Source organism: Coenobita brevimanus, chromosome 29 (genome assembly GCF_032717465.1).
Source record: "Coenobita brevimanus isolate Jiangsu-jjx chromosome 29, ASM3271746v2, whole genome shotgun sequence".
NCBI classification, from domain to species: domain Eukaryota; kingdom Metazoa; phylum Arthropoda; class Malacostraca; order Decapoda; family Coenobitidae; genus Coenobita; species Coenobita brevimanus.
Window position 1 is genome coordinate 2,520,001 of NC_136982.1, and position 26,256 is coordinate 2,546,256.

The 26,256-nt window shown below is 44.1% G+C and overlaps 1 protein-coding gene across 1 annotated transcript in view; it reads left to right on the plus strand.

The window, feature by feature from the left end:
* Positions 1-26,256, plus strand: part of LOC145394905 (neuropeptide Y receptor type 1-like) — a 54,206-nt gene that overhangs the window by 19,172 nt on the left and 8,778 nt on the right. Inside the window, exons 2-3 of the mRNA XM_080268656.1 lie at positions 14,775-14,957; positions 25,886-25,980. Coding sequence (XP_080124782.1) covers positions 14,775-14,957; positions 25,886-25,980 — 278 coding nt within the window. The remainder of the gene's footprint in view (positions 1-14,774; positions 14,958-25,885; positions 25,981-26,256) is intronic.

Sequence of the window (26,256 nt, forward strand, 5' to 3'; positions counted from 1 at the left end):
TTCTTGATTTAACCCGTGAATCGAACCTGGGACTCGTCGTTTGCGGGCTTGTGGAGGGGTGAAGGGGTGGAAGGAAGAAGAGGTAGGGAGGTGGAGGGGGTAATGAGGTGGAAAAGGAGTAGGAGAGGGTGGAGGGGGAAGGAGGAAGAAGGAAGAGGAGTGGGGGAGGGGGGAGGAAAGGAGGTGGAGGGAAGGAGTGAGGGAGGGTGAAGGGGGAAGAAGGAAAATGAAGGAGCGTGGAGAAGGAAGGAGGTGGGATGAAAAGTGAGAGAGGACGGCAGGGAGCTGTGAGGGAAAAATGAGAATGGAGGTAAGGAGAGGGAGAGAGAGGAAGAGAAGAGGGGTGAGAGGGAGAGAAGATAGGGAAGACGGAGTGGTGATGTGGTGGTGCTGACTCGGTGTTATCTGGTCTCCTGGATGTGTTAAACGATAATATAGTCTCTCACACGTTTACGCTGCGGGTGAAGGTGATGGTGACAGGTGGTGGTGACGGTATGGTGGTGGTGGTGATAGCGGTGCGGTGGTGGTGTTGGTGGTGATGGTGGTGGAAGTGGGTGGTGATGGTTATAATGACAGAGGTGATAGTAATGGTGATGGTGGTGGTGGGGGTGGTGATGGAGACACTGACGGTGGTGATAATGATGGTGACAGTAATGATAGTAAGGAGCACACAAGTGATGATGATGATGATAATGATGATGATGTTAATGAGAGTATTCTTTGTGAAGTGTGAGTTGATGATGATGATGATGATGATGATGACGACGACGATGATATTTACAGTCAAGTGTCAGTAAGAAAAGCTGGCCTCCTTCAGCGTTGTGACAAGAAAAATCTGAAGAACTTTATGAACGGCTTATCTTTGTCATATTTTCTCGTCTTTTCCACAATCTTAAAACCCGATCTCCCACTCTCTCACAAGGGATGCCATATCAAAGTCAGAATACGCATTGAAAGGATGGGTAGGCAGTCTTCGTCGTCGTCAGCATTATCATAACCCATCATTTTCATCATCATCATCATCATCATTGTCACCGTTATCATCATGTTGTTCGTCATCACCATTATCATCATCACCACCACCGTCACCGTCTTATTCATCACTATTATCATCACCACCACGCACACCATCAGCATTTCCATAATCATCACCATCTTCATTATCATCATTACTGTCATCATCTTCATCTTCGTCCTCATTTTTATCTTCCTCCTCCTCCTCACATCATCATCATCATCATCACATCCTCGTCTTCATTTTCACCCAATGCACCTCCCAACACTTCACCTCACAAGGCCGCCAGATGCCACAGCCTCCCACACTCGTCAATTCACTCATAGTCGAAGTTAGGTTAAATAGATGAAACAGATTTATATATTCCCAGAAACTACACAAGGGTTATTAATTACGGCTTGACACTCTACTACTACTACTACTACTATATTATTATTATTATTATTATTATTATTATTATTATTATATTGCTGTGAGACAAGTGTGTGAAAAGTATTTAGCGAAAGGCAAGGATGTGTTTTGGGCATTCATGGATTTAGAGAAAGCGTATGATAGAATTGATAGGGAGGCTTTGTGGACTGTTTTAAGATTGTATGGACTTGATGGTAGGTTACTAAAAGGGGTGAAAAGTTTTTATGTAAATAGTAGAGCGTGTGTAAGAGTGGGAAATGCTGTGAATGATTGGTTTCCCGAGAGAGTGGGGCTGCGACAGGGTTGTGTGATGTCGCCTTGGTTGTTTAATATTTACATGGATGGTGTTGTAAGGGAGGTGAATGCAAGAGTTTTAGGTGGAGGGCTGAGTCTAGTGAATGTTGATGGTGGAGAGTGGAATCTGAAGCAGCTGCTGTTTGCAGATGATACTGCACTGATGACTGATTCAGAGGAGAAATTGAGACAGTTGGTAGAGGAGTTTGGAAGGCTGTGTGAAAGGAGGAAATTGAAAGTAAATGAGAATAAGAGTAAAGTAATGAAGTGTACGAGGTTGATAGATGGTAGGGGGGATGAATATAGTTTTGAATGGTGAGTTGCTTGAGGAGGTAGATTGTTTTAAATATTTAGGGTCACATGTTGCTGTGGATGGAAGAATAGATGCAGAAGTGAAGTTTAGAATAAATGAAGTAGGAAAGGTGCTGGGAGGAATGAAAAAAGTGTTTAAATGTCGTTCGCTTAGAATGGATGTAAAGAGAAGGCTGTATGAGGGTGTTGTGATACCGACTGCGTTATATGGGGCTGAAACATGGAATATGGGTGTAGCAGAGAGGAAAAGTTTGAATGTAATGGAGATGAGGTGTCTGAGGAGTATGTGTGGAGTGACGCGTATGGATCGGGTGCGAAATGATGAAGTGCGAAGGAGAACTGGAGTTGTTCGGGAGATGGCTGGTAGAGTTGAGCAGAGGGTGTTGCGATGGTTTGGGCATATGGAGAGAATGGATAATGAACAACTGGTGAAAAAGATAACTAGATCTGATGTGAGAGGTGTAAGGCTGAGAGGAAGACCACGAATAGGATGGATGGACAGTGTGAAGAGAGCGCTGGATGCGAGAGGGATGTCTGTTGAGCAAGGAAGAGTGGCTGTGCGTGACAGAAATAAATGGAGAGAAATTGTGAATGAATAAGTGATGACGCAGCCCTGAGGGGATATTCTCCCGCATTTTGGTCTGATCAGCTAGTCAGGTCAGGTGCGGGTAAGGGGATGGGTCTGTTATGATGTGGCAGGGGTAAACCAGTTCTGCTGTCGGGCCCTGCTGCGGATGACACTGATTGGATTGCGCAGTTGACCCTTGTGCGGTGTGGTGCGGTGAGGATCTGTCCGTTCTCCCCTTTGGGGCTAAGATGCGAATGAATGTGTTTGAATGGATGAGTAAATGGGGAGTGTGTCGTCCTGTCTCGGCTACCTCCCTTTCCTTGGGGGAAGCAGCCTAGGTATATAGATAGATAGATTATTATTGTTATTATTATTATTAGTGTTTGCCTGTCCCAAAGGTGTTTTATTAGAATGGAATGAATGTTCTCTCTAGATTTTCACACCATTATATCTCTTCTACACCTTGTCCTCGAGTTATTTTCATCACTGCCGCTCTTTCAACTCAATCAAATACATTCTCATATTAAAAAACAATACATATAAAGGTCTCACATATTCCAAAGTTTTCCCAATGAACTTACTACAGTTTGTTAATGAGTAGGGTAATAACTAGAGACTGTTATTATAATGCCTAACCACTAAGATATCCCGCTACTTTTCTCTTCTAATTTCCATCTAGTGCAGGACTTGTTCGATTTGTTACGACTTTTTTGTGGAAAGTTTGTACATAAGGGAGAAGACTTATTGGATCTTAGTTTTATGGGTGTTTGATGCCGCAGTTTTTTGTGCAGCAGAATAATAGACGTATTTTTCCTACTCCCTACCCTAGTCACTCTCCCACTCACCCTCTTATTCCTTCCACCTCCCTCTTGCTCTCTCTTCTCCTTCTCCCCCCCCCCCTCTCTCTCTCTCTCCTCGCCCCACAGCCAATCTGGAAGCAATCAGAGACTCGACAGACCTATCAGGTAACCTTACTGAATAATACTACCTCGTTCATAGTACTGGGAGAGAGAGAGAGAGAGAGAGAGAGAGAGAGAGAGAGAGAGAGAGAGAGAGTCACTGTATTACTCTGCTGGAAAATAATAAAGAAATGAAAAAGTGAAGAGGGAATGAAAGGGTGAGGGAAGGCAGGAGTGAGAGGAGAAGAAATGTGTGGAAAAGAGGAGGGAAGAAGTGTCTGAGAGAGAGAGAGAGAGAGAGAGAGAGAGAGAGAGAGAGAGAGAGAGAAATGAGAACGAGAAACTGAAGCCTATATGGAATGACAAGCGTGTTTTTGATGGACTGGCCCGGCCTGACTTCCATCGCTCGCTGACATCCTCTCCATTTTCAATCCTCTCGAATTTCAGTCATCCTCTTCCCCTCATCTCCTCTGTTCACTCAAATCTACTATAGTCTCTCCTTTTATTCTGATCCTATAGTTCTTCCATCTTAACTTGGCCAAGATTTTCGTCCTTTTGATCTTCACGTAGCACAGTGGCAGATTACGGCATTACTAAGGCTCTACATCTTTTCCATAGCACTTCTTCGTGACTGGCATCACTCTCTAATGTTAATGTAGTAGTAGTAGTAGCAGAAATAGTAGTAGTAGTTTTCTTTCTTAGAAAGTACATGATCATTACTAGGAGGCAATTTAGCCTAGAGCTTTCAAACTTTGTTAGCTGAGTCCCACAACTGGCCGCTTCATTTGGCAAAAGTGGAAGGAAATCAGTTAACCGTATCTCCTGACTTTATCCAGAATATAGAGAACGAAATTGCTGACACTATTTCGGAAACCACTTAAGCACGAAAGCTGAAATTTTTATAGCATACGGTATGCCAATGCCGGGGAGCAGATTTGAAAGGAGTACCAAATGATCTTATCGGATGTATAGCCGCCGACATTGCCTTGGATTAAATACTGTAGCGGGATCCCCCTGAATATTATGGATGTCACCTAATTCTCCATGAAAATAATGCTACAGCCACCAAACTTGGTGAAATGGTTGACTGATGACCTAAGGTGACATGCACAAGATCAGTGACCTTGACCTCAAGGTCCCTTTATAGTTCGGCTTCTAGTTGTGAATGGCTGGGGGAAGTTATCAAAATTGTCCTCGAACAATTCTGCGGTGTTCTAATTATCATTATTATTATTATTATTGTTATTACTATTATTATTATTATTATTATTACTATTATTATTAATTATTATTATTATTATATTATTACTATTATCATTATTATTATTATACACAATTACGTAATAAAGAGTGAAGCTGAGAAGTTAACCTCATCTGACCTATGACATACCCGGTACCTATTTTTTTTTTTTTTTTTATTCTTGTCATCTCCAGACGATTTTCAAATTAGGAGATGTTATTCAAAGTGGAAGTGTCTAAAATTCTACTCTCATATGCACCTTCAAAATTCGTGGTCATTCCACAGATTGAGAGAGAGAGAGAGAATTTTGGGGGGTGGAGGCTGATTCAGTTCGTCACAACTTTATATTCTCACTCTCTGAAATTGGCCGTTTTGGATCAGCAGTTGAGATGGGCGGGGGGGAGGGGGAAAACGGGTGGGATGGAGGGCGGAGGGGGGACGGCGGACGGAAGGCGGGGGCGGCAGGGGAAGGCGGGGGGGGGAGAGGGGGGGTGGCGGGGGGAACGGCATAAATAAGGTGCTAAAAACTTTACGACCCCCCCCCCCTTGCACAGGCCACGTTGGATTACCTCCCTGGGGCTCCAATGACCCACTCTCAGCTGAATAAAATCGTCTGGGGTTAGCTAGACAGAATACTAGAGTTGTTCCGACCATGAAGGGGCTGACCAGTGCAGCCAGAGGACCTTTCATCTATCTACCTATATCTATATTTTTGCTTTACTGGACCTTTTATTTATCTATCAGTCTTTATTCACATATCTTTTTTGCTTTACCTACCTATCTATCTATCTATTGCCAGACGCCTTAATCCCTTAAGGGGTGGCCACAAACAAAGCGCCTCCACGTCACCCTGTCCCCCGCCATTTCACTGCCCTGCTCCCAGATCACACACACTCTCTCATATACCTCTCCACTCCATCCCTCCATCTCATACTTGGCCTCCCCCTCCCTTTCCCCCCCTCCACCTCACTCACATACACTCTCCTCGTCAGTCTCTCATTCTCCATCCTCTCTACATGGCCAAACCATCTCAATGTGTTTCTCCTAACGCTTCCTGTCACATCCACATCCACACCTCAACTCTCCTTCACTTCCTCATTCGTCGGTCTGTCTCTCCATGTGACTCCACATGCTCCTCTCATGTAGCTCATTTCCACTGCTCTCACTCTTGACTTCTGTCCCTCCAACAAGGTCCAAGCTTCACTTCCATAAGTTCGAGTTGGTATCACAAAACTGTCATGCAGTAACTCTTTCACTTCCATGCTCACTTCCCTGTTTCTTATCACTGCTTTCAGGGAACCGACAACCTTTTTTCCTTGTTGTACCCCTCCAAACTTCCATCCTTACTCATCACACTACCCAAATACTTAAAAGCACTCACATTTTCCATTTCCTCCTCATCCAACCTCACTGTACATTCACTGACTTCGCTTCTCTCAAAGACCATAACTTTACTCTTCCCAACATTCACCTTTGGATACCGTTTCTTACACACTCTCCCAAACTCATCCACCAAGCCTTGCAGTTTTACTGAACCTTTTATCTATTTATCTTTTATTATCTATCTATCTACCTACCTATATTTCTGTTTTAACAGGTGTCACAGCCAGGCGAAATTATTCAGTTTAAACAGACTCTGAATTGGAAAAGTTCACTTATCGCAACTCTAGAAACTTAGTACTGAAAAAAACAAAAAATCTCTAATCAGTTTCAATACGATTTCTTCAGCTTAGGAAACATTCACACCCAAGAAAATCTCAGTTATAAGTTTCAGTACGAATTCTTCAACTCTAAAAGATCTCTGGTATAAAGAAATCTCCGTTCTCTCTCTCTCTCTCTCTCTCTCTCTTTTAATGCAAAAAGAAATCAAACACAGGCCAAGAGTCCACAATAAATTATTCTTTCCAAAGTGAAGGGAAAAAAAAGAAGCCAAAAAGATGGGAGGAAAGAACTTGTTAGGGAGACTTTCCAATCTCTGTGGTATACGAGGTCTTCAATCCGAACCTGGTGATATGGATACCACCCAGCACTGTAAATGGTTTCCTGAGTTAAATTAAGCTTTACTGCCACCTGAAGTGAAAAGAAAAGTAATAAAAAGTGACACGAAGGAAAGATAGAAGTAGGAAAAGAGGAGGTCAGACACAGAGACAGAATGAGAAAGGGAAGGAAGAAGTTGACGGCACTACACCAAGTGAGTGGATGATGGTTGTCAGTACCTACCACATATCGGACATGAGAAAGTAAGTGCAATTAATTATCCATATAAAACTTGTCTGGAACTAAAAAGAATATGGTGAAAAACAGAAAACGTCTTAAGGAATTGTGAAGGAAATAACAATACAGGTAATATGGCACTAGATAAGACGAAAGATAGCTGTTAAATTTATTGCTGATGGTGTCCGCGTATCTAGACTGAGCCGTGTGTGTGTGTGTGTGTGTGTGTGTGTGTGTGTGTGTGTGTGTGTGTGTGTGTGTGTGTGTGTGTGTGTGTGTGTGTGTGTGTGTGTGTGTGTGTGTGTGTGTGTGTGTGTGTGTGTGTGTGTGTGTGTGTGTGTGTGTGTGTGTGTGTGTGTGTGTGTGTGTGTGTGTGTGTGTGTGTGTGTGGTATTCTCGTGCTGTAAGGGAGCTTACTAACATCTCTCCCTTACCGATTCATTCCTGCTTCTGCTCCGTTGCTATATTTTTGTGTGTTATTCATGCAATTTACGTCGACATTAAAGAGACATACTATAAACTAAAAATGCTGATATTTATGCGTAGTCTGGAAAATAAATCGCTACGGAAGAGGTGCTAGGGAGCCTCCTTACCCTAAGAGAACACGGGCATTGGTGTGAGTTAAGTGAGTGTGCAGTGTGATAACAGTAACAGCCCTCTCTCCCTCTCTGTGTATAGCCTTAACACGGTAAAATAATGTGTGTGTGTGTGTGTGTGTGTGTGTGTGTGTGTGTGTGTGTGTGTGTGTGTATCTCTTGTCCCTTGCTTAGAGAAAGTTTTGAATCTATGCATCACGAAGCCCACACCAGCAGACTTAGGACATGATGACCTGGCCTTGCCCCACCACCTGTTACCTTCTCAGCTCAGTGCTTAAGAAAAGAGAAAGAAAGAAAAAAGCGAGGAGAGATCTTTATTGAATCACAGTTTTTCGCTCTACTGAGTTTTGTTAAGTTACTGAGAAAAACACTGGCGAACAGTAAAGGCCTCCACCTTACAGAGAGAGAGAGAGAGAGAGAGTGTGTGTGTGTGTGTGTGTGTGTGTGTGTGTGTGTGTGTGTGTGTGTGTGTGAGTAGGCTCGTAGATAAGACCATCAAGAATTCAGGTCATGCATATTAATTACGACCAAAGCTACAGAACAAGAACCGCTTATCAGTACGTTCCATTAGTTCACATTTTTTCATTACGAACATCCACATTTCAGCATTACGAAGCAACAGCCTGCTATGATTAAACGCATTCATTCGACAGGGAACAGTAAATATTCGCCTGAGGTCATTTTACCGGATGGGGGCGCCTCTTTACATCAGGGCATGCAATTTCAACTTAGGTTACTGCAAGCAATTATCGCGTCGCCTTTTTTTCAGCGAATCATTTTGTCTTTTTGGTAGGAGTGCATCAAGTAAATATGCCACAAGTTCAGAATAAGAAATGTATAAGAAATGAAATATACAGTAGCTAATATAATCTTATAATATTGTTGTACAGTACTCTATTTCTGTTAGTAAAATCTCTATCTCTGTAACTCAAATATATGTCTCTGTAACTCAAATAACTAAAGCTTTAAAAGAAGGTATATGAAAACATCTTAGCAGTGTTCTCGAAATCGTAGCCATTCTTTTGGACTACAGTTTTATCTACGTATATTTTGCTGCTCTGAAGAAATGAAAACTTCTCAATACTGAAGAAACATAAAAAAAAAAAATCTGAAAGTTTAAGAATAAAGTGCGTATTGGGGAGTAACAAACTTCAGAATACACACACACACACACACACACACACACACACACACACACACACACACACACACACACACACACACGGATACGCAATATTTAATACACAAAGACTAAAACGCCAACCATAGCGACCTGTAAACACCCCTTGATTAGTCCTAGATTTGGCGTGGAGAGGTCTGCAAGGTAATGGAACAAATTCAACCAAGTGGAGATAATATATTACAAAATTTTACCTCTAAGGACTTCTGTAAGGCCTTATGTTTACTGATTTTCCTTATTAGTCTCCACCCACACCCCTCCCCCCCCAAAAAAAAAAAAAATCCAGCTACCCGGCCCCCTGGTAAATGACGGCCGGATAAGTTATACACAAAACTTATTGCAGAAATCTGGCTCATGAATAGAGGTGAATATCGCAAAATGACAACTTTTTTTTTCCTTTTACCAGCGGGCCTACAACAGCCACATTCACAGGGCATACTTACCCCATCACGACGTCACACACCATTATGGCAGAGCACCTCGTCCACTGGTCCTCGCCACCCCTGTCCCGTCCTGAAAGACCAAGATTAAGATGTCAAACTTACTGCACTGATAGTAACCTGAATGAACCCAACTTATGAACTGGTCTGACTGATGTAAACTGAATGCTAATGGATACTAAACGTCCTGAAATATATACCGTAAAAGTTCCTGAATGTGTCTGAAGTGATCTTAACATCTCACTAACTGCTCCTGAATTTATCTGGCTGAAGTGAACTGGATGTGAAGGACGAGAATGAATATGTCCTGAAATCACCTACCAAGCCCTGAAAATCCCTGACCTGACCTTAATGGATTGACCTGAACAACCCTGAACTCACTCCACACTCTGGGCTTAAATGACCTGGATGAATCTAAATGACCTAAACGGGCTTGACTGAGCTGGACTGGACCTAAAAGAACCTGTGAACTGCCCTATACTGACCTAATATGACGGCAGGAACAGCTGTGATGGGCCTGATTACCTGAAGTGATAATGATAACGCTGAATCAATATACAGTAAATACTCCTGAAATGCCCCTAATTGAACCTGAAATGATGTGAATGAGCCACTAAATGAATAGTAAATGACCTGAAGGAATCTAATTGAAACTGAATGAACATGACCTGACCTCTGGACCAAAATGACCTGACATGACCTGAGCTAAAAAAAAAAAAAAATGGCCCTTGACTGCTGTGACCCTTTTTCCTCTAACTTGGCCTAAAATTACCATCCCTCCATCTTGAATGCTGAGATGTTACAATTTTTAAACACTTGAATACAGTGCTAGTCACGAAGAAGTGCTATGGTATGAAAAGAACGTAGAGCCACAACACTATTTCTGCCAATGATTTGTGTGAAGTACGCCCCCCCCCCAAAAAAAAAAAAAAAAAAAAAAAAACGAAAATTTGGACTAGGTGAGTGAAAAAGAAGCAATCACGTGTGTGTGTGTGTGTGTGTGTGTGTGTGTGTGTGTGTGTGTGTGTGTGTGTGTGTGTGTGTGTGTGTGTGTGTGTGTGTGTGTGTGTGTCTGTGTGTGTACGGTCTGTATATGTAGCTCGATGTATCTCCTCCCCATCTTCCCCCTTACCTTCCTCATCCTCCCCCCTCCCCCACCTTTCCCTCCCTCATCTCTCCCCCTCCCCCCCTCCCCTCTCTCTCAATCACCTCGCTTCTTCTTGCTCGAGTACCGTATATATGATTTCTCTCTCTCTCTCTCTCTCTCTCTCTCTCTCACACACACACACACACACACACACACACACACACACACACACACACACACACACACACACACATACCGTACACACAAAAGGCTGCAAGAAATAGACATCTTCCTATTGTGAGAGCGTCGCCTGAGAGGACTAGTAACTGAATGCATTAAAACCCTCAAGTTCTGAAGACGTAGGTATTTCCGACTTCTTTACCTGGCCTGCCCCTCTCTCTCTCTCTCTCTCTCTCTCTCTCTCTCTCTCTCTCTCTCTCTCTCTCTCTCCTACATCCACTGTCTGGCCTCTTCCCTGTCTCCCCCTCTTGCTCATCTTTACGTTCCTTTCTCCCCTTCCCCTTTCTCTTTCCCCTCATCCCTTCTCTCTCTCTCTCTCTCTCTCTCTCTCTTTCTTTCTCTCCGCTCTCCCTCTTCCCCTCCATCTCCTCTTTTCCTGTCTCCCTCCCTCTCCCTTCGCCTCTCCTTTCTCTGCTCCTCTCTCCCTCTGTATATAAATCTCATTTTCCTCTCTGCAGTCCATTTTTTCGTCTCTTATACCTCTCTCAGCAAACTTCCAAATTGCTCTCAAAATTTTATATGGAAAGTTGACTAATCGAAAGCTTAAGAGATCATCACAAGTGTAATCTTTATTCGTGCCAGAGAAATTTTACACACTGGAATGGCCATGCCTGTAAAAATGATTATAATTTATATCAGTCTTACCTAGTTTTGGAAGTCGACGTAAAACGCGAGATCTATCGGTATGATTACTTTGATTAGCTGGCCTACGTGGGGAAGGTGGCGTTGACGAAGACCCTAACCGTGCTGGTGTTGTGTACCCTGGATGAAGTTAAACAGCGGCGGCGTCCACCCAGGAGCCAAACCTTCTCATATTTCCCTGGACCTCGCCGCGGGGAAGGACCTTGGTCCGACCCTGGTGAGGCGCTGTCGGGGGCGCAGGTTCCCTGCACGGTGTATGTACTGTACAGTACCTTTAGGACGGACCCATAGAAACAGCTGCTTACCTGTGGTCAAGGGGTCTGCTCAGCCACACAGACAAGGGTTTAGCAACAACAACAGTATCAATTTGGAAGAGCTTGCAAGACGTGCACACCATCCACTCACCCAGCGAAGTGCTACCTTCAAGTGGCTATACTGAATGACAAGTCACTTTCCTGTAACCCAGACCACTGAAATTTACTACGATGGATAGTAATCATATGACGACAAACGAACGGTCAGTGGTCTAGTGGGTTAGGCGCTCCAACCGGATGTGGCTCTTATGGGTACATATTCAAGCGTTGGTTGGGTTAACTGTTCACATAATACCTCTTAGGGTCCAGCGACTGGTTATGGTTACTTTTATCCTTTCAGTACGATGACGTGTGTGTGTGTGTGTGTGTGTGTGTGTGTGTGTGTGTGTGTGTGTGTGTGTGTGTGTGTGTGTGTGTGTGTGTTCTTACCTAATTGTATCTTTACAGGAATGAGTCAAGCTCGTACTGTCCCGTGTCTTAAACCATATTTATCGTACATATCCTTAAATTTGTAAATTGTTTTGGCACACACTATTTCATTCGGTAGTGCATTCCATTGATCAATTGCTCTGTTTGGGAAACTGAATTTCCTTACGTCTTTATCACCTCTCTTCTTATGCAATTTTTTGCAGTGTCCTCTTGCTGATGCTTCTCCATATGTTAAGTAATCATTTATGTCTATTTTCTCCTTTCCTGATATGCATTTATATAGCATTATCATGTCACCTCTTTTCCTTCTCTCCTGTAGTGTTGGTAGATTCAGTTTATTTAGTCTTTCTTCGTAGCTTAGCCTTAGGCTTGGTATCCATCTTGTAGCGGCCCTTTGAACTTTTTCAATCTTGTTTATGTGCTTTTTGAGATGAGGACTCCAGACTACTGATGCATATTCCAGGGTAGGTCTAATGAATGATGTTATTATCCTTCTTAGCATGTCTTCATTTATGTATGTGAATGCTATTCTCATATCTGCAAGCAGTGTATACATGTTCCGTACCTTCTCGCTGATGTGGTCAGCCGGAGATAGTCTGTTATTGATAATCACACCTAGGTCTTTCTCTCTTTCTGATGTTTATAGGGTTTTATTTCCTAACTTATAATCCCAATCAGGTCTTTTTCCACTTTTACCAAACTTGATTACATGACACTTGTCCACATTGAATTCCATTTGCCATGTACTACTCCATTCATGAAGTTTATTTAATTCTTCTTGTACCTCTTTACAAGAGTCTGTGTTAGTAATTCTCCTTTGTATTTTTGCATCATCTGCAAACATATTCAGATAGCTCTCATTTCCAGGGTTACTGTTTATATCATTTATATACACTAAAAACATGATTGGTGCCAGCACTGAACCCTGTGGTACTCCACTAGTCACTTCTTTCCATGATGAGTAGTAGTGTGTGTGTGTGTGTGTGTGTGTGTGTGTGTGTGTGTGTGTGTGTGTGTGTGTGTGTGTGTGTGTGTGTGTGTGTGTGTGTGTGTGTGCTTGCGCGCGCGCTATGACCAGACACCTTCATTCTTTTACGAGAGAACTTTTCAACTGGAGAGGTTTGATACAGCTTTAATTAGCCTCTCTCTCTCTCTCTCTCTCTCTCCCTCTCTCTCTCTCTCTCTCACTACACGCCTGCACCTCACCTTATCCCAGTCTCACAAACCTCTCATTTCTCACTCATCGCTTTCTCACAATTCTCATTTCTCAGTCACCTCTCTCACCATCCTTATTCCTTTTCTCCCTCCCACCCCTCACCCCCACAATCATTCCTCTCACCCTCCCCTCTGTCTCTCTCCCCTCCCACACCTGACTCACCCCTTCCCCATCCTTCCCCACTCTCACCTCAATCGTACCGCCCTCACCTCACCCTGACCCCTCCTCTTCACCCCATTTTCACTTCCCTCTGCCTTCTCTCCACACCCTCACCCCATCCTCGCTACACCCATCCCACTCACCCCCTCCCCCTCTCACGCCGCCCACTCCTGAGAGCATCCACTTTACACAATCTATTTCCCATTAATATATTTCCAGTCGAAGCATTATTTTGGTGTGAAGATAAAAACGTATAATTAACTGCTGCACTTACACATTAATGCTTGTTTTCACTTTTAGATAACTGCCTATCGAGTACACGGAGGTCATTAAGGCGGACAATCGGTTTTTGCTGTCTTTTCCTTCTCCTAGAATGTGGTGTATATTCAGGTCCCCAATTAGGCTATACTGCTCGGCGAATAAGGATAAGAAGGAAACAAACTGAATCCACCGGTCTGACCGGATTGAAAATCGACCTTGGGTTCTTTCGTCTGCGAGCTGGATGTGCTAACCAATGCATGTACGGACCTGTCAAACTTGTCTGCCTATCCATCTGTCATACTTACCTTTCTATCCGTCATACTTGTTTGTCTATCCATCTGTCACACTCGTCAGTCTATCCACCTGTCACACTCGTCAGTTTATCCATCTGCCATACTTGTCTATCTATCTGTCATACTGTCTGTCTATCTGTCATACATGTCTGTGGCCACCTGTCATATTTATGTATATCCATCTGTCATACTCGTCAGTCTATCCACCTGTGCTAGTCCAAATAGTGTCATAAGTGAACGCATTTTTAATTTGGAAGGATGCGGCAGAATGAAAAATTGAAGCAAAAGAGGTGATGAAGCCAGAGTGAATGAAGAATGAAAGATGTAGGAATAAGTGAAATGAAACGAAGTGAAGGAAGAATATCTGAATGGGAAGGAATGACGGAAGAAGGGAAGGAAGGAAGGAAAGAGGAAGAACTGAATGAATGGATGAAGAAAGGAAGTGAATTAAGGCGGAAAAATGGAGAGAAAATTAATGACTGGAAAATTATGGTAAAGGAAGTGTGTGAAAGAAGCGGTGAAACGAGGAGTGAAAGTGAGTGAATGAGTGAGTGAGTGAGTGAGTAAGTGAATGAGTGAGGGAGGGAGGGAGGGAGGGATGGAGGGAGAAGGAAGGAAGTAAGGCAGGAATGGAATGTGAGAAATGAAAAATAAGGGAGGCAGCATGGAAGCGTGAAGGAAGGGAAAATGAAAGGAAAATGAAGGAAGATGAACAAATCTGACCTTCCCCATAAATTTTCTTTTTCGCCTTCCCTTTTCCGCCAGAGAGAGGAAACCAGACGACCAAGTTTTCCCATAACTTTGCTTGCTAACATCATGCATAAAGAAAACACACATTATGAACCTCGAGCAGCGTATATGAGAGAGAGAGAGAATATAGTGAATTCCTCTGACATACTTCCTCTCCCTTCACTACATAAACAATCTTGCCCTTCACTAACCCCCCCCTCTCTCCCCTTTCCAGGACGTCCCCCTCCACGTCACAATGGGTACAGTGGTGGTGAGTGGGGTGCAGCGGTACAGAGGGGTGGTGCGGCGCCCCCCTCGACCCCCACCCCTGCCCCCCCTGCCGCTTATTTTCACCTGGCTCTTGGCTGTGTGTGCCGTCCTGCCCTTCGCCCTCTACATGAACTACATTGATCTAGAGGTGAGGCGGACAGTGGCTTGGCTCTCTCTCTCTCTCTCTCTCTCTTGTATATGAGCTATTGAAGGTGAGTCACTGAATTAACTGGATCATTTAGAAGTGAATCATTAAAATGGTTTGAATTTATTTTCTCCTTTACCTGTTCTCTTTTCCCCTCAACCTTCTCTTTATATATTCAAGTGAAAATTACAATTATAAACATTTTCCCTGTTTGTCCGTCTATTTGTCTATCTGTCCTTCTGGCTGCTGTCTGCCTGTCTGTCTATACATCTGCTTACCTATCTACCTCTCACACTGCAATGCCATGAAGGTGTAAAGTGGAAGGAGCGAAGTGAGGTAAGGGGAGAGGGTGGAGTGAAAGGAGAGGACGGGGTGAAAACAGGGAGTGGGGTGAAAGAGAGGGGTGGGGTGAAAGAACAGGGGTGGGGTGAAAGCAGGGGGTGGGGTGAAAGAACAGGGGTGGGGTGAAAGCAGGGGGTGGGGTGAAAGCAGGGGGTGGGGTGAAAGCAGGGGCTGGGGTGGAAGCAGGAGGTTTGTAGGGTGCAATGTATGGATAGGTATAGACTCAGACTCTCCTCTTACCCCATATATTGTTCTGTTTCTATGTTGTTAGTCCATGTTTCTGCACTCATTTCATTCCTACGGCTTAACAATCAATTCCAAATAAAAAATATGTGTTTTCAAGTCTAATATGCCACGGGTGTGATGCTAGTAAAGGTGGTAGATGGCAGGGTATCAGGGAGAGGCACAAGTTAAACCCATTCAATCTGATGGCGTATTTCTTAATTTATACTGCCTACTTTCAAACAATTACCCTGGATTTAACTTTAAGGATCTATGATTGCGGAAGGACTGTAATTTATTCTACCTACTTAAAAACAGTTATACCGTACCTAAATTTATAAGAATCTGTAGCAGAGGAAGGGTTAATTAAGCTTAAGTCTAATCCTTCCTGTCATAAGTCTCCCTCCAGCCGAATAAAATCGTCTGGAAGAATAAAATATATACTACAAGTGAGAAGTGTGATCGTTGGTGGTTGGGTTGCGAAAGGTAGACCGAGAAAGACTTGGGACGAGGTCATTGTGTCCTCAGGAATATGAGACTGAATAGGGAGGCTTCCAGTGATCGAGCAGCGTGGACAGTCGCCTTTAGGTGACCAAGGCCGACGCATTCAAGCATATTGGAGCATTTATAAACGATACGAAACAAAACGAAAATGAGGGGAATAATCCTTTGGCTGTGTACTTGTGAGCCGAATAAAATCGTTGATTGTAAACAGGAATAAAGCCCTTTTTTTTTTTTTTTTTTATTCCAGGCAAAACATTAATGATGAGTTTACAATGACTTTTTTTACAATTAATGGTGACGTAGGATTCTATTCTGTATGGCTAATTCGTCTGTCAATCGATTTAATATTAATAACAGGTAATTCCAAGATAGAAGGTGAAAGGATGCAGAGAGAGAGAGAGAGAGAGAGAGAGAGAGAGAGAGAATGGCAGGCCAGGTAAAGAAGTTGGAAATACCTGCGTCTTCAGAACTTCAAGGTTTTAATGCATTCAATTACTAATCCTCTCAGGCGACGCTCTCACAATGGGAAGATGTCTATTTCTTGCAGTCTTTTGTGTGTGTGTGTGTGTGTGTGTGTGTGTGTGTGTGTGTGTGTGTGTGTGTGTGTGTGTGTGTGTGTGTGTGTGTGTGTGTGTGTGTGTGTGTGTGTGTGTGTGTGTGTGTGTGAGAGAGAGAGAGAGAGAGAGAGAATCATCCTCACATTTCAGACAGCATCTATCCGCTCCACTCAGTGTTCTCCATCAGCATCTTAACTCAGCGTCTCCAAGAAAAGGCAGTTTATGGACTGGGCAGTTTGTGGATAGGACAGTGTATGGATAGGACAGTGTATGGATAGGGCAGTTTGTGGATAGGGCAGTTAGTGGACAAGGAAAATTATGGAGTGTAGAACTGCATTAAAGGGGAAAAATATTAACTGGAAAATACTGATGGAGGTGGGGGAGTTGTGGGGAAAAGAGGGTGTGGGGGAAAAGAGGGATGGGGATGAGGGACCTGGAAGGGGATGAGGGGCACTGGAAGGTATGGGAGAGGGTGGAAAGGAGGGAGTGGAGAAGAAGGAGGGGTGGGAAGAGAGTGAAGAGGAGGAGGTGGCGAGGGAGTGGAGGAGAGAAGGTGGGGAGGAGGGAGTGGCGGAGGAGGGAGGAAGGGAAGTAGGAGGGAAAGAGCCAGGAAAGGGAGGGGAAGAGCTGGAGGGAAAACAGGGAGTATAGAGGAAGGAGAGTAGGGAGGGAGTGGAGGAGAAGGATGGTGGGGAGGGTGGGGAGGAATGTAATATAGTGGAGGGAATGTTTTCAGAAATGCCTTCCTCGTGTTCGTCTTCCTCCCCATTCATCGTCTCTCTCTCTCTCTCTCTCTCTCTCTCTCTCTCTCTCATACTACAATGCACATATCTTGGCCTGTACCAATGGTATTCCCTCGCTTCTTCGTTCGTTATGGTGTTCACTCTCCTTCGTTAATATTGTATTCAATATTCTTCCTTCCCATTATCCATCCTCCTTCACTCCTTTCTCCTTCTCTCTCTGCATTCCTCCCTTCCTTCCCGCCTTCCTTCCTTCTTCCTAGTATCCACACTAGTTCCTTCCTTCCTCCTTCCTATGATTCACGTTCCTTCTTTCCTTCCTCGCTTCATATTATCCACACTCATTACTATCCACATTCCTCTCTTCCTTCCTTCCTTATTATTCACCCTCCTTCCTGCCTTCCTTCATTAATTCTTACCCTTTTACATCCTCCTCCAACTTTTTTATTCTTTTCATCCCATCCTTCTTCTTTTTCCCCTTTTGTAATTTTCTGCTTCGTTTGCCAATTCGCTTCCCTCCGCCCCCCCCCCGTGTGTGTGTGTGTGTGTGTGTGTGTGTGTGTGTGTGTGTGTGTGTGTGTGTGTGTGTGTGTGTGTGTGTGTGTTTTATGACTTACAAAGAAGCAAGTAACAGTACATATAATTACACAGATGGAGTACACTTTGATAAACATCACGCACATGCTCTGAGACGCTGCCTCTCGTTACTTTATTCTTCCTTTATCCAGACGATTTTATTCAGCATACTATTAACCCCTTCAGTACGAGGGCTCTTTCCTATGCCAAACACAGCTGTCTAGAAATAGGAAAAATTAATTTAAAAAATACACGTCATCGGTCTGTGAATTACCATTTAGTCAAAACAATAATACGTATGAATGAGCCGGCCGAATATATTTTGAGTGAAACTTGTAGGCAAAGATATCATCGGAAATTTTCATAATAGTTAAAGTGATGCCGATATCGTGATTGGATGGGATGGAGAAGAAATGGAGATACTGAATAGAGAAATGGATGTTGAAAGGAAGTGAGAGGTCAGGAAACTAGTGGCAGTGCAGGAGATGAGAAAAAGAGGACCCTGTTAAGTATACCGGTATAACGAATAGATGGGAAGATGGAAAGGAAATGAGGAAGTGGAGATAATGAAGAGAAATGATGCTGAAACGGAGAGAGGTCAAGAAACTTGTGACAGTGTAGGAAATGAGCAAAAGGGGAGCCTGTAAGTATACCGGCATGATGACTGGACGGGAAGGAGATTAGGAGGGGAAATGAGGAAGTGGAGATAGTGGAAAGAGAAATGAATGTTGAAAAGACGAGGGAGGTCAGGAAACTTGTGACAGAGAAGGAAATGAGCAGAAGAAGAGCCTGTAAGTATCCTAAGTTTAAAATGGAGGGAATGTAAGAAAACTGTTTTGGAACGAGGTCAAGAAAGTTAAGACTAGGTGATAAGGGAGGCAACAGAGCGGTGAAAAACAGAATGGCAGGATGCTTGGGGAAAAGAGAGAAAACGTGACCAGATGGAGAGAGCACTGGGGTTGTTGAATAAAGAGAGATAAAGCAATGCTAGTCTAAGTGGCTGAGGAAATGGCTGAGAGGAGAAAGGCGAGATGGGAGGAAGAAATATGGATGTATCTTGGGAAAGCTGCGAGCACTGACGGAGTGTGTGGCGAAAAGTAAAATACTGGATCGAGAAAATGTGCAGATTGGCCTGGGAGGAAGGTAACGTGCCAGAGGACTGGATAAGACTGGAAGTTCCTCTGTATAACGGGAAAGGGAAAAAGACGTGTGTGGCAATCACAGGGACAGCAATCTGCCTTCACAGTATAGAAGATATATGGTGGAATACTTGCTGACAGGGTGAGAGACACGAGGAATTGAGTAGAGGGGAACAAGGGGGTTTTGGGAATGGAAGAGGGACTAGGTGTCTACTTTAAGATGTTTATCAGGAAAGAATTTATAGACGGGAATAAGCTGTACGCTGCCTTGATAAATCTGGAGAAAGCATATGACAAAGTAGATAGACATGCAATGTGGAAGGTGCTGCAACACAGAGTGGATGGAAAGTTGCTGTATATGGTTAATGTTATGTGTGAGGGTGGAAAGGAGACTGTGTGTGGTAAATTAACTGAATGCTTAGGTATAAGGCCTACTTGATTGTTGTCCTGAAACTGAGATGTGCCATGTATTCGAGGCTGATCGATATATGAGTAAATCTGGATGATGTTAAATATAAGAAATCCATGGTGGAGTAGTGAATGCTGGAGGTTCATACTGAGAGAAGGAAGGGTTTTGGAAATTACTTGAATTGTTATTTGCCGATGTTCTATTAAGTGGGAATGAGTGGGAGTGTCAAGGCCTGATGAAAATATGAAGGTACCTGTAGCAAAGAGTAATGTTATGGTCTTGTAGAGGAATGAAGACAAAGTGAGCATAGTGGTCAAGGAAAAGAGAGCACAATAGCCTTCAATAATTTTGGTAATGTGATGAGCAAGGAAGGACGCTTGGAAGATGAAGTGCAAGAAGGGGAAGTTACAACAGGAAAGGAAGGTGGCAAGCAGGCTAATGTAAAGACTAATAACCAACAAGGAAGCGAATATGGAAGGAAACAAAGCAAAAAAAGAGCGGAAATGAGTCGAGAGAGGAGCATATGGAGTTGCGTGGAGACAAACAGATGAAAGTTAAGAAAATCTGTGATTTTGCTGTAAATGAGCTGGAAAGTGCTTAGGAGAAATATTCTTGGATGGTTTGTTCATGTGGAGAGAACGACATATTGAAACATTTCGCTTCATGATCCCGCAGCAAATTTAAATATTAAGAAAATCAATTCAAACTCCCAAGACTGACATCTGAAGTCTCGTTTGTGATTACAGACCCTGGACTGACAGCACAATATAATTAATTATATCTAAAAATAAAATACTGTACTTCTTTGCTTACTTTAACGGTACAAGGAAATTATCAAACGTTAGTCAACACACATCCAGGTTTTTACCATACCATACTGCCTGGGACTAAACTCATCTAGTAATAAGTACTTGTAAATCTGCATACACAATACAGCCAAAGCTTTATCGAAAATATCAGAAGCATTGTGAACGTTGTAACATGCAAGAAAGGTGGTTTTAGCCAACCGTTAAATGCAATTCTCGTGTTACACTAATCTTTGAAGAAATATTGTTGAAATGGGCATATATTGCAGTTTTTACTTACCACTAATTGAAGCTTCTTGTACAAGCCAGAAATATTCGTTGATGTGCTGACGAAGCCCGTATACCAGGCTTCCCCGTTCCATGCCACGAACTTTAGTGTTTTGAGGTTGACTTTCACTTCACTATTCTTTCTTCCTTATTCACAAGCTTCACAAAATTGCCCAAAAGAACGTGCCATGTCCTAGATGCTAATAATTCACTATCTGTTACCCAAAACAATACTAATTACGCATTATTTCCGTCCCGACTTTGCAGCATGTTGGTTTGACTTTTGGAGTTTGGATACTCGAGAGTTGCATCTTCGTCTTCTGTAGCAATTTTTTTTCACGACACCACGTCCGCTGCATATGGACAGCCACACACATCGTATTTATATCACTGTTAGGACTGAAATGAGTAGTTTTTCAGTTCAATTAGTCAGCGATTAGCGTTACTATCCTATTACGAATATCACGTACACCCAAAGTAGTCCCAATACCAAGACTGATCGTGTCGTGTTTGTTGACAGTGGGTAGTCACGTGACGTTCGGGAGAAAAGTGCCAGTTATCTCATTTCCAAACCCTTTTCATTGTTGACATTTTATTGCATCTTCTCATTAATGGCTGTGACTGAAGTCTTGATTGCACTGTTGACTTCTTCAGTTCCATAACGCATTATTTTATTTTACTCTTGCCGCCTCCAGATGATTTTATTCATTTCTGGAGAGACTTTTCACATGGGTTGGTGAATGCTTTATCAATCTCCTTTTCGCACTCTTTAAAGCTGAAAAAATCGTCTGACATAAAGATGAAACAAGAATAAAGTCCCCGTGCTAAAGGGGTTGAATTATACGGAGATCGTGATGCCAAGTTTATGGAAAAAGAACGAAACAAATGAAAATAGGTGTCGGCGTATTTTTGCCAATCCAAAGTTCTTGAAAAAATACAGAAGTACTTCATACATGCGGCACCATATAGGGACTGTCTAAGTGAAACACCATATGGGAATTCAATAAAAGAAAAACCCCACCCCTCCACCCCCAGCTATATCAGTGCCACCACATGAAGGCGCTCCTCTGCTGCGACGCACGTATTTCCTTTATTTCTTCATTTTCCATCTTTTCTCTTGATATCTTTATTTCTCCTTTACACTGTCTTCCTGTCCGTCCACTTTTGCCTCCTCTCTCTCTCTCTCTCTCTCTCTCTCTCTCTCTCTCTCTCTCTTTGTCCTCCTCCTTCTCCTTTCCTTCTACATCTTCTCCTATTTCTTATGCCTCTGTCCCATTACCAAAGTTACAGCCACGAGAAACGTACACGTGTGCACCGGCCAAAGCGCTCATGATCTTTCTCTGTGTACCCGGATCTCTCTCTCTCTCTCTCTCTCTCTCTCTCTCTCTCTCTCTCTCTCTCTCACACACACACACACACACACACACACACATACTGCCCAAGTTACGCACATAAGGTTATACATGTGCAGAAGAGTTAACGCACATGATCTGTCCCATGTATGTGTTAACTGTGTAACTGGATCGCTCTCTCTCTCTCTCTCTCTCTCTCTCTCTCTCTCTCTCTCTCTCACCGTTATCCGCCTCTAAGTTAATTAAAGAGGACTTAGCTGATCTCTCCTCTCTCTCTCTCTCTCTCTCTCTCTCTCTCTCTCTCTCTCTCTCTCTCTCTCTCTCTCTCTCTCTCTCTCTCGTATCCTGTTTTTTCCCCATTATTTTTTACGCCCTAACTCGCTCACTTTGGTCACTAACTTTATGAGATAGTTTTATGATTTCCTGAGTCTCTCTCTCTCTCTCTCTCTCTCTCTCTCTCTCTCTCTCTCTCTCTCCCCTTCCCCTTCTTCCTGTCTTATCTCACAGCATTCACTCATCATCCTTTTTCCTCCCTTCTCTTTCTCCCTCCTTCCCCCCCTCCTCCTTCTTTCTCTCCCTTCCTTCCTCCCCTCTCCCCACCATTGTGCCTCCTTCTGAAGGCTCCATTCTCTCTCTCCCCCACCTCATATCTCCATCATCTCCAACACCACCATCTAATTAATTCACACACACACACACACACACACACACACACACACACACACACACACACACACACACACACACCTGTCACTTTCCCCTCCTCCTCTACTCCCCCACCATCCCCTTCCCTCACCCTTTCCTCTCTTCTGCCATTTCCATTCTCTCTCTCTCTCTCTCTCTCTCTCTCTCTCTCTCTCTCTCTCTCTCTCTCTCTCTCCATCCTTCTTGCGTTCTCAATATTTTCCTTTCTTCTTTTCCTTCTCCCTTTCCTTCCTTTTCCTCTCCCCCCCTCCTGTCACTCTCCTTCTTCCCTCTACTCCCCACTCCTAGATCTCCCCTTCCATCCATCTCCCCCCATCGTTCGCACTCCACTCTCCTTCACTTTACCTCCCCTTCCCTCCCCCTCCTTCCCCTCCTTCCCTCTCGTCCCCCTCCTTCACTCTCCTTACCCCATCCTTCCCTCTCCTCCCCCTCCTTTCCTCTCGTTCCTCTCCTTCGCCCTCCATCTCGCCTCCCCTCATCTCCCCCTCCTTCTCTCCTCACTCTCGCCCCTCACTCTTAGAACACATTTCCTTCCCTTTCTCCTCCACACTTCCTTCTTTCCTTCAATTCGGCTCACTCCTATTGTCCCACCCTTCCTCCCTTTCCATATTTTTCGCACAAACAACCACATTATTAATTCTACTTATATTTTTCTTACCCCTTTCCACCCACCTCCCCTTCCATCTTGTCTTTTGTTCAGAGCACCGCCTTTGTCCTTCCCTTCCAGATTTTTTTTCTTTTTTATTTTCCCTGATACACTCGTCCTGTCAGTTCTTCCTTTGTTTTCCTATAAGATGATATTTATTCTCCCTGCCATGCTTCCCTTCCCTCCCTCCCTCCCATGCCCTACCCCTTCCCTCCCTTCCACCCTTTGCCTCTCACCCATTCCCTTCCCTCTCTTCCACCCTTTCCCTCTCACCCATTCCCTTCCCTCTCTCCCACTCCCCCTTCCTTTCCTTACACCCAACACCTTCCCTCTCTTCCACCCTTTCCCTCCCACCCATTCCCTTCCCTCCCCTGCACCCACACCTTCCTTCCCTTCCACCCACCCCTTCTCCCCCTTTGCTTCCACCCCCTTCCCTACCTTACACCCACCCCTTCCCTACCTTACACCTACCATTTCCTTCCTTTCCCTTCCCCCTCCCTCCCTTTCCTTCCCCCATCCATCCCTTTGTTGTCCGAACACCTATTTCTTCCTTCACCTCCTCCCTATATGATTTTCTTTCCCGCACTCAGACCTTTTTTCCCTCCCTTCTTTTCCTCCTTCAGGACGTGGTGGCCATCTTCTTTCCCTCTTCAACCAGCCAATATTATTTTCAATGCCATGGCTGTGTTTACCTATCATCCTGTCTATATATTTACCCCACTAACACATTTTTCTTTCCCTTTCCTTCCCCCCTGAGATGACATGTACCCTCCCCCCTCCTCTCTCTCTCTCTCTCTCTCTCTCTCTCTCTCTCTCTCTCTCTCTCTCTCTATATTTTTTCTTCCTCTCTTCATTTACCTCGAGAAGACATGTTCCTTTCCCCTCCCTCTCTCTCTATCTCTCTCTCTCTCTCTCTCTCTCTCACTCTCCCCATCCCATTCTAAACGCTCCTTTTGTCCTTCCCTACCTCCCTAACCAAATTTTTACCACACACAAACACCCGTTCCCTATTAGTTTCCCATTCTCCCCTCGCCGCTGACAACACACACACACACACACACACACACACACACACACACACACACACACACACACACACACGAAAAAAATTATCCTTTGTCCATATAGCGACGACAGAACAGGCAGACAAAGGAGAGGACTGCTGATGAGAAAAAATGTCACAAGGAAAAGGCTGACCAGTTACATTTTTTTTTTAATAGAGGATGATCAGGAGAAGGAAAAATAAATAAATAAATCGAGAAGGAGCTGTATTTCAACCTCTTCAGTGCGATGATGGTGTTGGAGAGGGGCGCCTTCACGTGGTGGCACTGATAGGACGAGGCGGTGGGGCTGGATAGTTATATAATTGTCCCTCAGTGCCCCCCCCCAACCCCTAAGGAGGATGGTGGACTGCAGGGGATGGGTAACCTAATTACGCAGTCCACTGGGTTCACATTTCACATGAACCTGGAGCAACAACAACAACAAAAACACCAATAATAATAACAACTACTAATACTGCTAATATTACTACATTGACACTACTACTACTACTGCTGCTATTATTATTATTACTACTGCTGTAACCACTACTACTACTGCTACTATTATTAGTATTACTACTACTGTAACCACTACTACTACTACTACTATTATGACTACTACTACTGCTGCTACTACAACTGTTACTACTACTACTATTACTATGACTCAAACTGCTAAGGGCCTCTCGCAAAGAAGGGGCTGTAGAAGGCTAAATGTAACTCCTCAGGTACAGAGAGAGAGAGAGAGAGAGAGAGGATGGGGAGTGCGTGTGTGTGTGTGTGTGTGTGTGTGTGTGTGTGTGTGTGTGTGTGTGTGTGTGTGTGTGTGTGTGTGTGTGTGTACGTGGTAATCGTGTGGTAATGAGGTAACTTGGGCTAAAAATATAAGCTTTTATGGTGATCCTCTTTACACGGAAATTTACAAGCCAGTTCTTTGATGGGGGGGAGAGGGGAACTGGCCGGTAATAGAGTGAAGTTGGGGCGCCTACCATCCACTCACTCGATGTAGTATAACACTCAAGTAATTCTACACTAAGCAAAAGCCCGAAAGACCTGAAATAGGGACCGAGACTGGAAAACTGATGGCTGAGTGTCGTAAACTGGAGGGAATGTGTGATGGGTGCTTTTATTATAAGTTACGCCTCACACACCTGCCTCATACACCTGCCCCACACACCTGCCTCACACACCTGCCCCACACACCTGCCTCACACACCTGCCCCACACACCTGCCTCACACACCTGCCTCACACATCTGCCCCACACACCAGCCTCACACACCTGCCTCACATACATGCCCCACACATCTACCCCACACACCTGCCTCACATACCAGCCCCACACACCTGCCTCACATACCTGCCTCACACACCTACCCCACACACCTGCCTCACACACCTGCCTCACATACCTGCCTCACACACCTGCCTCACACACCTGCCTCACATACCTGCCCCGCACACCTGCCTCACATACCTGCCTCACACACCTGCCCCAAACACCTGCCTCACACACCTACCTCACACACCTGCCCCACACACCTACCCCACACACCTGCCCCATACACCTACCCCACACACCTGCCTCACATACCTGCCTCAAACACCTGCCTTTCTCCCACAGGTGTTCCTCGGGCCTCAGTTCCAGGGTGTGGGGGTGTGTGCAGTCAACCTCGAGGGCCAGCTGTTAGTGTACATCCAAGCACTCTTCGTTTTACTGTGAGTACTGTGATGGATAGATAGATAAATAGATAGATAGATAGTTAGACAGATAGACACATGCATGCATCCGTCAGTACATACATACATACATGCGTGCACACATATATTAATACATAGATACAAAGGAAGATAGGCAGAAAGACAAATATATAGATAGATTGATTTAAATAGAGAGAGAGAGAAAAAAAAATCTGTGTCTGTTGGTGCAATGGTCAGAACACCCCAATCGGAGTGTCACTATTTTCAAAACCATTCAAATCCCAAGAGATGATT